The 12,703-nt window shown below is 46.4% G+C and overlaps 1 protein-coding gene across 1 annotated transcript in view; it reads left to right on the forward strand.

The window, feature by feature from the left end:
- PCSK2 (proprotein convertase subtilisin/kexin type 2) overlaps window positions 1–12,703 on the forward strand; it is an 838,444-nt gene that overhangs the window by 171,623 nt on the left and 654,118 nt on the right. The window contains exon 2 of the mRNA XM_086927732.1: window positions 7,876–7,980. Coding sequence (XP_086783858.1) covers window positions 7,876–7,980 — 105 coding nt within the window. The remainder of the gene's footprint in view (window positions 1–7,875; window positions 7,981–12,703) is intronic.

The following is a 12,703-nucleotide window of genomic DNA, read 5'->3' on the forward strand; positions in this document are numbered from 1 at the left end:
GCCAGGTCTTCAGCTTCTTCCTGAAGGAGAGGTGGTCTTGGGTCAGGCGCAGGTCGGTCGGGAGGGAGTTCCAGGTCTTGGCGGCCAGGTGGGAGAAGGACCTTCCTCCTGTAGTCGCTCTTCGGATGCGGGGGACGGCGGCGAGGGCGTGGTTGGCTGATCGGAGGTGGCGTTTGGGAGCGTAGAAGTTGACTCGGCTGTTGAGGTAGCTCGGGCCTTGGTCGTGTAGGGCTTTGTGTGCGTGGGTGAGGAGGCGGAAGGTGATTCTTTTGTTGACGGGGAGCCAGTGAAGGTCTCGCAGATGTCCGGAGATGTGGCTGGTTCGTGGGATGTCGAGGATGAGTCTGGCTGAGGCGTTCTGGATCCGCTGGAGTCTCTTCTGGAGCTTGGCGGTGGTCCCGGCGTAGAGGGCGTTGCCGTAGTCCAGTCGGCTGGTGACGAGGGCCTGGGTGACGGTCTTCCTGGTCTCGGTGGGGATCCACCAGAAGATCTTCCGTAGCATGCGTAGGATGTTGAAGCATGCCGAGGAGACGTTGTTGACTTGCCTGGTCATGGAGAGGGAGGAGTCCAGGATGAAGCCCAGGTTGCGTGCATGGTCTGTCGGTTTGGGTGCGGTGCCCAGGGCGGGAGGCCACCAGGAGTCGTCCCAGGCGGAGGGAGAGGAGCCCAGGATGAGGACCTCCGTCTTGTCCGAGTTCAGTTTCAGGCGGCTGGTCGTCATCCACTCGGCTACCTCTTTCATCCCTTCGTGCAGGTTGGCTCTGGCGGCGGCGGGGTCGTTGGTCAGGGAGAGGATCAGCTGGGTGTCGTCGGCGTAGGAGATTATGCTGAGGTTGTGTTTGCGTACGATGGCCGCGAGGGGGCTCATGTAGACGTTGAAGAGGGTGGGGCTCAGAGATGATCCTTGGGGGACGCCGCAGATGACTTCGGTGGCCTCTGACTTGTACGGTGGTAGGCGGACTCTCTGTGTTCTCCCGTCGAGGAAGGAGGTGATCCACTCCAGCGCCTTGTCCTGGATTCCGACGTTGCTGAGACGCCGTACTAGGGTGCGGTGGCAGACCGTGTCGAATGCCGCGGAGAGGTCTAGGAGGATGAGGGCCGCTGTTTCTCCATTGTCCATCAGGGCTCGGATGTCGTCGGTGGCGGCGATGAGTGCGGTCTCGGTGCTGTGGTTGGCTCGGAAGCCGGACTGTGAGGGGTCGAGGGATCCGTTCGTCTCGAGGAAAGCGGCCATCTGCTTGTTGACAGTCTTCTCGATGACTTTGGCTGGAAACGGGAGGAGCGAGATGGGGCGGTAATTCTTGAGGTCGGTGGGGTCCGCTGTTGGTTTCTTGAGTAGGGCGCTGAGTTCGGCGTGTTTCCAGCTCTCGGGGAAGATGGTGGTGTCGAGGGATGTGTTGATGATGTCTCGCAGGTGGGGTGCGATGACAGCGTCGGCTTTGTTGAAGACGTGGTGAGGGCAGGGGTCGGTCGGTGATCCGGAGTGGATGGAGTTCATCGTGCGGATGGTGTCTTCGGTGCTGATCGGGGTCCAGGCGTGGAGGGTGGTGGTGGGGGGTGGTTGTTCGGTCATGGTGTGCGTTGGTTGGTTGTTGAAGCTGTTGTGTATGTCTGCGATCTTGTTGTGGAAGTATGAAGCCAGGGAGTTGCAGAGGTCTTGCGATGGGGTGATGTCGTTGTTTCCTGCGCTGGGGTTGGAAAGCTCTTTGACGATGTTGAAGAGTTCCTTGCAGTTGTGTGCGTTGTTGTCCAACCGGTCCTTGAATGCTGTTTTCTTGGCGGCGCGGATCAGCTGGTGGTGTTTCCGGGTGGCAAGTTTGAAGGAGGTCCTGTTGTCCGGTGTCGGTTCCCTTCTCCAGACTTTCTCGAGGGCTCGGCAGTTCTTCTTGGAGCTCTTGAGTTCGTCGGTGAACCATGGGGCTTTCTTGCTGCCGGGTCTGCTGGGCGGGGTCCTCAGTGGGGCGAGTTCGTCCGCGCAGTTGCTGATCCACTTCGTGAGGTTGTCGGCGGCCTGGCTGGGGTTCGCTGAGCTGGCAGGAGGGTGCTGGCTCAGGGAGGTGGCGAGCTGGTCTGCTGTGATCTTGTTCCAGCTTCTGCGGGCGGTCTGTTGCTGGTGGTGGTGGGTCGTTGTTTTCTTGAAGGTGAAGTGGACGCAGCTGTGGTCCGTCCATTGAAGCTCTGTGGTGTGGCTGAAGTTGATGTCCTTGCTGGATGAGAAGACAGCGTCGAGTGTGTGTCCGGCGAGGTGGGTGGGGGTGGACACCAGTTGCTTGAGTCCCAGGTTGGTGAGGTTGTCGAGCAGGGTGCTGGTGTTGCGGTCGTTGTTGTTCTCCAGATGGAAGTTGAGGTCTCCCAGGAGGATGTAGTCAGCGGAGGGGAGGGCATGTGGGCTGACGAAGTCGGCGATGTCCTCGCTGAATTGTGTGCGTGGTCCAGGGGGTCGGTAGATCAGGGTGCCTCTGAGGGTGGTGTTCGGGTCGGTGTGGATCTGGAAATGCAGGTGTTCGGCGGTGGTCAGGGAGTCGTCGGTGCTGGTCGTGAGACGGATGGTGCTCCTGTGGATGATGGCGATGCCTCCTCCCATCTGGTTGGCGTTTCGGTCCCTCCGGACGATCTTGTAGCCCTCTGGGATGGCGATGGCGATGTCGGGAGCTGAAGAGGCGTTCATCCAGGTCTCCGTGAGGAAGGCAACGTCTGGAGCTGTGGTGTCGAGGAGGTTCCAGAGTTCGATGGCATGTCTGTGGACGGAGCGGGTGTTGAGCAGGATGCACTTGAGGTGGGTACTGCTGGTGTTCGGCTTGGTGGGTGCTGGTGCGAGGCAGGTCCGGATGCAGGTGAACTTGCAGGCGTGGCAGCTGAAGGGTCCGTGGGTACGTCGTGGAGAGGCTTGATGGCATTCTGGGAATCGGCCGGTGTTGAGAGCGGTGAGGGTGGCGGCGGAGTACGTCAGGCGGGTCGGTCGGGGTCTTCGTGGGCCAGGGGTCCTGGCGCTGGTCGCGATCCGGTCGCGGACGGGCGTAGACGGGCTTACCTTTGGCGCGCCTTCGGCGCACAATCGGCGCGCCCGCTGCGCGTGACCGCTGCGCGTCTGCACGGTCGCCATTTAAGGCGAAGTGCGCGGGTGGGCGGAGCAGCTGGGAGGCGGGAGCGGGGAGGGAACAGAAGAGAAAAAGGGGCGGGGCCAATGTCGGTGGCGGGAAGCGAGAGCGGAGGGCGGCGAGGTAGGCGGCCAATCAGGAAGGAAACTGGACACGGCACAGGGGATACAAAGAAATTAACAGGCACAAATTTAGGGCAAAACAAATAAAAACAGCAAAATACGCGAGCAGACGGCAGAAACAGACAAGCACAAATTTGGTAAGGAACTGAAGTATCTAAGAAAATTAGTACTCAAGGTGACACAGGTGTTCTTGCTTAAGTGCACTTTATTCAGACAAATGGACTACGGGATTAATGAACCTTGAGATTAATTGCCCCTCATTATCTTGGGCACTCCAGTTGCTGAGCATTTCTTTTTTATATATTTGCCAGTTCACATTTTTTAGAAATGACTTTTCGATTTAGTGTTGGATTAAAAAAGAGCAATCAAACACTGCATTGTTCACATAAACCTTTGGCATTAAACAAAACCAACAGATGTGTCTGCCATGTTGTTCTTTTCAGTCTTTGTATCATTCACTAACGTGTCTCTCAATGTAAATAAAATTAAATAAATTAAATGTAGCAAAATTGCATTGTTTTCCACTTCAAACCCTGTACATGTTCACCAGTAGGTACTAGTTAGAACCATAGATTCCATAGGATATGCGTTTTTTGACTTGCCTATAACTTTAAAGCCGTTTGACGAATCTTTATGAATTTTTCCCCAAAAAGTGTGCCAGTAATTCTAGTTGTTCATGGAAAGTTCTTATCTCTCAAGTGGGGGCCTAGCAAAATCGGGAGATGAAAAATAGTGCATTTCCAATATCAATTCCCACAGAGTCCTTAGACATGTCTGCAGCCTGAACAGCTGGACGTAATTACACCAAATTTGTCAGTAGGGTACCTTTTGGGTCGAAAATCATGCTTTTTGTTATTTGGTGTAAATCTGTTCAGTAGTTTGTGAGAAGTTAAAGGAAAACCCCCTCCAAAGGCTTATTTATGCCCCAGGGACCACCACCTCCCCGGGGCTATAATTAGAAAACTAGACCGGGGACCATTCGGGACCCCTTGGGCCTCTAGCCGACCACCTCCCTGGTGATAATTGTATGTTTGTCAAAGAGGGAGGAGGGAGACCACCATCTTCCCAGGGCAGACCTTAGAATAACAAAGGAGGGGGACATGCAACTCCCCTCCTGGAGCCATTTATGGTCCTGGGGACACACCCTGGCTACTGCTATCTCCAGAGGTGCCCACCCTCAGGAGATAGCCGTTTGCTTTTGCTTGGCAGGGGCTTACAGCTCCCGCCAAGCAAAAGCAAACACTCTGCTCCCAGAAAGCGGGAACTGTCAAACTGCTCCCACTTGCTGGGAGAGGAGTTTTCCTCTCTTTCCCTGCCCTTATACATGAGGGCAGAGAACCCCAACGCCACATTTTTCTTGTTTATTTTTTATTTTTTTCACAATATCACAATACGTTAGCTCAAGCGTTACCTGTGGTACTGCAATATGCCTCAAGGTTCACTTTTGAAGCTTGTGTGATTATTAAAGTACCACGGTCCCATGGTACCACCTTTTTTTTTACACCGGCCTCTGGGTAATGACTGCGTTTACAAAAATTAAAGACAGCCGTATTGTACACTTTTTCTGTGTTATGGGTTAGGGGCTTAGAGGCTTAGATATACGTAAGTACCAAGTTTTATCACTTTCCCAACCTATTACCACTTATTTGCAGTGGTAACAGGTAGGGAAAGTTATATATAGTTTCTATATACTTTAAAAAAATGTCATAGAGTACTGCAGTAATTTCAAGGTGGTACCTTGGTACTTAAAAAAACCCTAAAAAGTATTTCACAAATGTAGTATACTACAGTGTTTTGGATTATTCTTTTTTTTACACAATTTTTTTTTTCCAAAAGGATGGGGTACCGTGAAAATACACAGAAATAGATACGTTTCTTTAAAATGATCGTACTTCCTAGGTACTAACATACTCCATAAATTAAGAAAATATATTGACAATTATAAATTCACTTCCCTATTACTAACAAATCAATGAAGTGGTAATAGGTAGGGCTTAATAATAACATCTACTACTTACCTATAATTAAGCCTAACCCATAACACAGGTAATGTGTATTAAAATAATATGCCTGCATAATATTTTGTTAAGCAAACACAAGGAGATGATAGACAGAGCACTGAAACTTTTCAGACACTCACTCCCAATCACTATTACCTCTGGGTTCAATCCATCATCATTCTTTAGCTCGCTTCGCCACTCCAGTTCAAACCCAGCCATATGCAAATCAGTCTTGATCCTGTTCCTAGTGGGAACGCTCCAGCCCGAACTGCTAAGCCATGTCTTCCCTGGACCGGAAACAAGAGTCCTGGGCCCAGTTTCTTGGTAACACCCCTCATCAGCCAAGCTAGCTTGAATCCAGTGGCAATGTGAGCAAGCGATCCACATCCATTGGCAAAGTGAGCAAGGGACCCACGTCTGAGCTGAAAGTGTTCACCATGTTGATTAAAGGTATGGGCTCTGAAAGATTCAACTCACGTGTCTATGATGAGTATTGAGAGAGAGGGAATATGATACAGTAAGCTAGACATGGTGGGGATAAAGATTTTGAAACTGCAGTGATGGATAAACAATATCTCTGTTGCAGACAATTTAAATATTTAACAATGATAAGCAGACTTTTGCCTAACAGGGTTTTACATACTGTACTAACCGCCAGTTACATTTAAGCCATCTCAATGGTGTCCGAAATGGAGGTCTCATTGCCCTCCTGGGCTAGGTTAAAGACCTGCAGACTTTGTTTGGAAAATGTAAAGCAGTAGCAGATCCTTGGCAAAAAGGAGAGTGGTTATGAGATGAGCTGTGACCCAGTTTCCAGTAACAAAGGACTGGCTCATTAATCTATTTCACTGCAAAGAGACAAATGATATTTATTTCCAGTTTGTTGCCCCAGCCCTCCCAGCCTTGAGATATATGCTCCCCCACGCAATTAGTGTTGGCAAATAAAGATGAGATGGAAGGAGGTAATGAGTAATGCTCTATTGTGTACCTTTAGCAGAGTCTTACCAAATGAGCTCACTATGCAAGTAATATTAAGTCACAGATTGCATTAGACACTAGAGCTATGCAAATATAAGTTGTTATAATGAGACAGCCTTGAAATGCTGTCACGATAAGATCAAACACACTCACAGCATTTCCCCATCCACACGGTTAGTGTCCCTGCACCTTGTTGGGAGAAGGTCATCCTGGAACAAAGTTATTGCTTTATCACTGTGTGTCTGATTATGTAACAGGATGTCGGTATGAGATCATGGGTAAATGCACTCTCTCACTGTACACTGTATGAGCAGTAACATTACACCCTTTAGGGGAAGATTCACCAACTTTTTACCTAGCGCCAAGCAGCAGTTGCAAATGCTGCACTGCCCTACGTGAAAAGGAGAGAGTAGGAGAGCGGCCTATTTACTAAAATAAGGCACTCTCCTCCCCTCCCACTGGCACCAGCGCTGAAATCAGCTGACGTGCGCCACAGAGACACCTTTGTGCAATAGTGCAAGGGTGTCTCCATGAGTCTAGCATAGGTTTTGTAGTAGAAGAGAACCCTTCCAGTGCAAAATACTAAGCTGAGACTCACTGCAAACCTTTTCCCTCTTTGTATGCCTGCTGTACAGTGCAGCACACAGGCAAAGTCAGAAAAGGAAAGAGAAATGAAAGCATTCCTTCCTTGCACCTACTTGAAAAGAGTGCAGTTTTCTCACGCCAAACCCAATCTACTTTACTTCGTCAACTGGACTTAGCATTAGACTCCTGGGTGGTGGCATGGGAAAGCCCATGCACCACCGTGGAAAGTACATTGGAAAACATGATTTTGCGCCAATGTGCTTCACTTTTGTGTCACAAACATGGTACAAAATCTTAGTAAATCTCCACCCACATTGTGGTATTATGAAAGAATTGCTCAAATGATTATTGCATTTTCTGTGATACCATATTAACAAAGTGGCGCAAAAACAGGAATAATTGCATATTGTACTTATATGCCAATTTCTTTTTTCCAGCTCCACAAAAATCTACCTATGAATTTGATTCTTTGTTAGAGCATCGTTTTTCAAAATATCTTTTCAAAAGCATTTTCTACCATACCATTACTTTTTTATATAGTTATTTGACCAACATTTTTTCGTACATTTCAACCACCCACTTTGTATTTCTCTCTGTAAAAAAAAAGCAGTTAAACTTGAGGTAGAGAGCTGGCTGGGGGTTGACATAAATTAGCAAGGAGAAACGCATTATACATTGTCATTCTTTGTAATATATACTAACTAGTGACATATGCATTCTGAATCTGTATGATATATTGTATTTTTTACTGAACTGGGAACAGAGTCTACAAAATAAGTCATATTCTGGGCAATATTGTGTTCGTCTGCTGTGATGGCCATCAATCAGGCAAAATGTGCCAAAGTCAGAAAGCCTCGTTGATTTCTGTCAAACATTGTGCTTTAATTTAATCGATATTTGGTTCTTAGAGGAGAATATCAAAATCTATTGTACATTTATATGATTTTTAGTGGCGTTGTCAATCAGTCTGATAAATGTTATAAATTAATGCATATGCAACGACGGACAAAACTGACCTGTTCCTGGTGGTTTGACTTAAAAGCATGCTCTCCTGGTGTGACAATTCTGATATTTATTTTGTCCCTCTTTCAGCTTCCCTTTGCAGAAGACTTGTATCATTTTTATCACGATGATATTGCCAAGACCAGAAGAAAACGCAGTGTCCATCATGTTCACCATTTGGCGAAGGATTTGCGGGTAAGTTCCAACAAATATTGCAAAATGTATACTAGTGTATAGGAAGAGCTTAGCCAAAATTCCTCCTTCAGGACTTTACCAAAAAGTGTCTATTTTTTGTGCGATTATCCTGTGGCTTAAAATGTTAATATTTGTAATTTAATTGTGTAAAAGTCAATTGAGCGAAATTCTGTCTGTATATTTTGCTTTCTGCTGTTTGGTGTACTTTATGCCATATATCTTGACTTCTGATTGAAAAATGATTATGGGTGTGCTGACTGTTCATTGGTTTCTGTTCGTCATGACTTTCTTTGTAGTTTTGTCCTAAATGTTCAGGAGATACTTTTTTTGCTGTTGGCTACTGGGATCAAGAAGCAAAAGTAAATTAGTAGCCTCGGGTCTTATAACAAAATAGTATATTCACTCAAGCACTACTTTTCTGTGTACACCATTCATGTTTGAGATGCTTCTACTACAAAAATGCTCCCCGCAAAATGCTCCACTGATCCTTGAAGCTCGCTAAATGCTATATCAAAACCTACCAATAATAAATAATGATCATGTGTTACATGGCAATGTTGTATATAAATGTTAATCTACATAGCACAACATTGATATGAGTTAGGCCTTGAATCAGTTTGAACCTTTGGTACGTACTCCAAGCACATTGGCTCTGTTGAACACGTTGGTATCCCCACCTAAAAAAACATTATCGGCTGCTAGGCCCCCACGCCCCCTGATGCAGAACCTATGTAGTTCAGACACATTTAACCGTATTTGGACCTAGAGTGCTCCATCGGTTCCTATGGCACTGCATCCTCGTGACATGTGTTGGTGGAACTTAGAGTGAATCACATAGACAGTAACATCGCTCATTCTTAAATCAGTGCGAACACTGATGATGATGGTTAGTTACTCTGAACTGCTTCTATTCCACCCATTATTGGGTCATCACATTTTACAAAGTCTTTGCAAAGTTGGTGGAGAACAGAGATACATGGGATGAGGTTGCATTTTTGTGCTTTACATAATTTGCCTCTGCCACCATACTTGAATTAACAAATAACGACTCCATAATGAAGCATATAAATTACACAGGTAGTCTGATATAGAAAGACCCATCTTATAATGGACCCCAGTATGCACTCCAGCAATTCTTAACTCTGATGTGTGTCACGGTCACAGCAAATGTTTGCATATGTATGCAAAATAGAAAGAAGGGGAGGGGATAACACACATGACCAATTCAGTGTTAACCCTGTTCTGTGGGCATGTCAAACACCAGATTAGCGGGTGTCAAGACATTGTTTTGTGAAACTGTGCTCGTATAAATTAGAGGCACATGCGAGATTTGAGGCATACTCCTTGCACAAGCTTGATGACCAAAACATGTAAATCATCCTGTAAACCGATGTATTTGTTAATATATTCACTGCATTCAGCTTATCCTTTTGGTCGATTCCCGACTTGGAATTCAATTCTTCAGCACCTCTCTGGCAAGTACCTTTCTCTATGTACCTTTGTAATGGCTTGGGATTTTGGATACACAGCATCCACCAGTCACCAGCACGAAAACCCCCATTTGTTTCCAAAGACAACCTGTCTATCAAGTTTCAGGTCATCAGCTTATAAACTAATGTAATTTCGACTTCAATCTATTGTGTGGCCTATCTGTGTCAATAAACTTCAATCAAACAAATGTTCCAGAGTTGGAGCTTTCAGTCTCCCAGGGCTGGTCTATGTCACCTCCATCTTGGTATCTCCCCACCCTCTTACCAAATACCTTTAGCCCACACAAAATAAATAAATGCCAGAGAGTTATGTTTGTCCTGTACTCTTGTCAACAAGTAGAATACGCTGTTCCCCAATGTGATATAGTGGGTGAACCAAGCAGTGGGTGGAGGCTCCAAAAAAAAAGGAAAGGGAGGGGAATCCTCCCTTTCGGAACTAAAACCCTCCTACACCCAGCAAGCTAGGTGTCATGCTTCATCATCTGGGTTTGCTCCTCATCAAGCCGGCGGTGCAATGCCTGACGGGCACCCATAAAGGGTCTCTTTACGGGAGATCTTTTGTTCCTGTCATTGGTGTGGTGCGTGTGAGGGCCCTAGGGAAGGTGTAGACGTAGGGAGAAAAGTGGGATAAAAAAGGTTAGATTGTCCACTAGATAATTTTAATAGTGTGGTAATCTACCATATTAAAAGACGTGAGGAGAGAGTACTCACTGGTGCAAAGATCCAGGAGAGTACGCTCTACTTAATGGTCGACATGTTTCATGCTGTTGTTCATACGGATACAGTGCATTTTATCAGGACCTATCAGGATTAACTATCTACACTCTATGGATGGTGAGGATTCTACCTACCACAGGATATCAGGGGGCTGGCAGGTAGTTCTTCCACGTCTTAGTGGAACCTAAACAGGGATGACAAGAACAGTGGGGTAATATAACACCAAGTGTAAATATCGTCATCAACCTGGTTCACATCAGCAAGGTTCAGCTGGTAAAAACAAGTCCAAGTGTGTAATAGTGTTTTGACAAACTAAATCAAAGTGAAGTGTGTTAAAAAGTACATTAAAAATGATGCGGACTAGGTTGGGTCACAACATCAAGATAATCAAAAAAAGGGTATCAGACCTATCAATAGTAGGAAGGTGATTGAGAAAGAAAAGGTTTGAAGTCTCACCTTACTAAAGAAAAGTGATGGCATCAACGGTCTTCTCCTGTGCTGGGCACCTCGGATGTAGGTACCCTGAGATGGGGAAGTAATTAAAGGTTCAAAGTTGTGTTGGTTCAAGGGTGGTAGCCACCTTGATACAAAATGACACTTCCAAGTTTTTCAGGCCGGTAAGTGGTGGTAAGGCCCGTTTCTCTACTATATCCAGCGTTCTAGACCTCATCCCAGTAGGTAACAATGCCATCGCCACATAAAACAGGTTTGTACAATTTGGTCTCCTCCTACTATATACCTTCAATCCTGGATGGTCGTGAAACCATGTTGAAGACACCTGTGATTGTCCAGCACATCCTTCCCTCTTTCCTAACCACTCCACAGTCAGACCTAAAGAGGATGAAGATTTTCTGTGATCTCACCAAACCTATGAAACCCCACTCTAACTAGACGCATGTCCCATCTGAAAATCTAAATGAAAAGTCAATTCTAAGAGGAACTGAGTCTTTTACGCTCGAAACTCCTAAGAATTCAGGAATTTGTCAATTGTTCTCCCAAGGCCCTTTGACTAAACTAAGCATCAGTAAAACATTTACTTTTGTATGTGCTTGATAATCAACAAAAATAAATGAATCTCAGTGAGAGACATTTACCAGGCTGTCCAGGTTAATCTGGAGGCCGAAGCAACCATTGTTCAGTTTAAGTCAGAAGATGCGGCGTAAATCCAGCAAAGATGGTCAGTTATGGCCACTTTCTTTCAATCAAAGGTTCAAGTAATATATAAGGATTTAGAGAACCAGAGCTCTGGCCCCCCGTCCCCTCAGGCCACACTTACGGGAAACACGACATCCAACATCTGTCACCTGACCAGCTTCACCTCCTTGACAACTGACAGCGTAAATGACCTATTACTGGCCATCAAATCTGGATCTCCAATTGACCCTGCCCGCCGGACATCATTCATGGTGTCTCAAACAAAGTCAGTACCCTCCTTCCCCCCTCCTGAACAATTTTATTAGCACTGGTGTCTTCCCGACCTCCTGGTAGAAAGCCTGTATCTGACCCATCTTAAAGAAACCATCCCTTGACCCTCTTGAGGTAACAAATTACAGCCCGGTCTCCTGCTTGCCTCTAGCAGCCAAATACTTGGAAAAGGTTAGTAGCTCAAAGCTCACGGACTACCTAAATTCTAACAACCTTCTAAACTCCACAAAACATGGCTTCCATTCGGACCACTCAACAGAGTTTGCTTAAATCATGGCCATGGAGCAAATTCGATGGCAAATTGACAAGGGTCTCAGAGCCATCCTGATCCTACTAGACCTATCAGCCGCATTTGATACGGTTAATCATACTGTACTCACCTGATGACTGGAGGTAGTAGGAGTCAGAAACACTGCGCCAACCCTTCTCACCTCCTTCTCTGTGCTAGATAACAGAGGGTGTGCTGGGACACATTCTATCTCCAAGGGGGAGTGCCACAAGGATCTTCACTCTCTCCAACGCCGTTCAGCCCGGTTCAACATTTATGTGACCCCATTGGCCAAACTTTTTAGTGACCATGGCTTCTCACTGGTATCATATTCTGACCATACCCAAATTATTATCTCTATCTCATTAATGACAGACTCATTGGCGTACAGATTCCATAGATGTCTTGGGCACATCATGGAATGGATGCATAAGGACTACTTAAAATTAAACGCAGACAAGACTGAGGTCATGGAATTTGGAATTGGTCCTATTATATGGACCCAAGCATGGTGGCAGGCAGTGGTGTGTGCCTGTCCTGTCCCTGCTACCAAAGTGAAAACCCTTGGCTTTTTATGCGACGCTCAGCTTAACTTTTCAGGACAAATCAATCAGCTGACATCATACTGCTGCTTTATTTTGAAAATGCTTTCCAAAATCCTACCTTTTCTACCTGCGGAACTGAGGAAAACGATGGTGGTAGCTCTTATTCTCTCCGCTTGGACTATTGTAGCACCTTTTATTTAGGTTTTGACAAACACCAGCTGTTGAAACTTCAATCCCTGCAGAATGCGGCTGCACGTACTCTGCTAAACATCCCAAAA

This window comes from Lissotriton vulgaris, chromosome 6, assembly GCF_964263255.1.
Source record: "Lissotriton vulgaris chromosome 6, aLisVul1.2, whole genome shotgun sequence".
NCBI lineage: Eukaryota > Metazoa > Chordata > Amphibia > Caudata > Salamandridae > Lissotriton > Lissotriton vulgaris.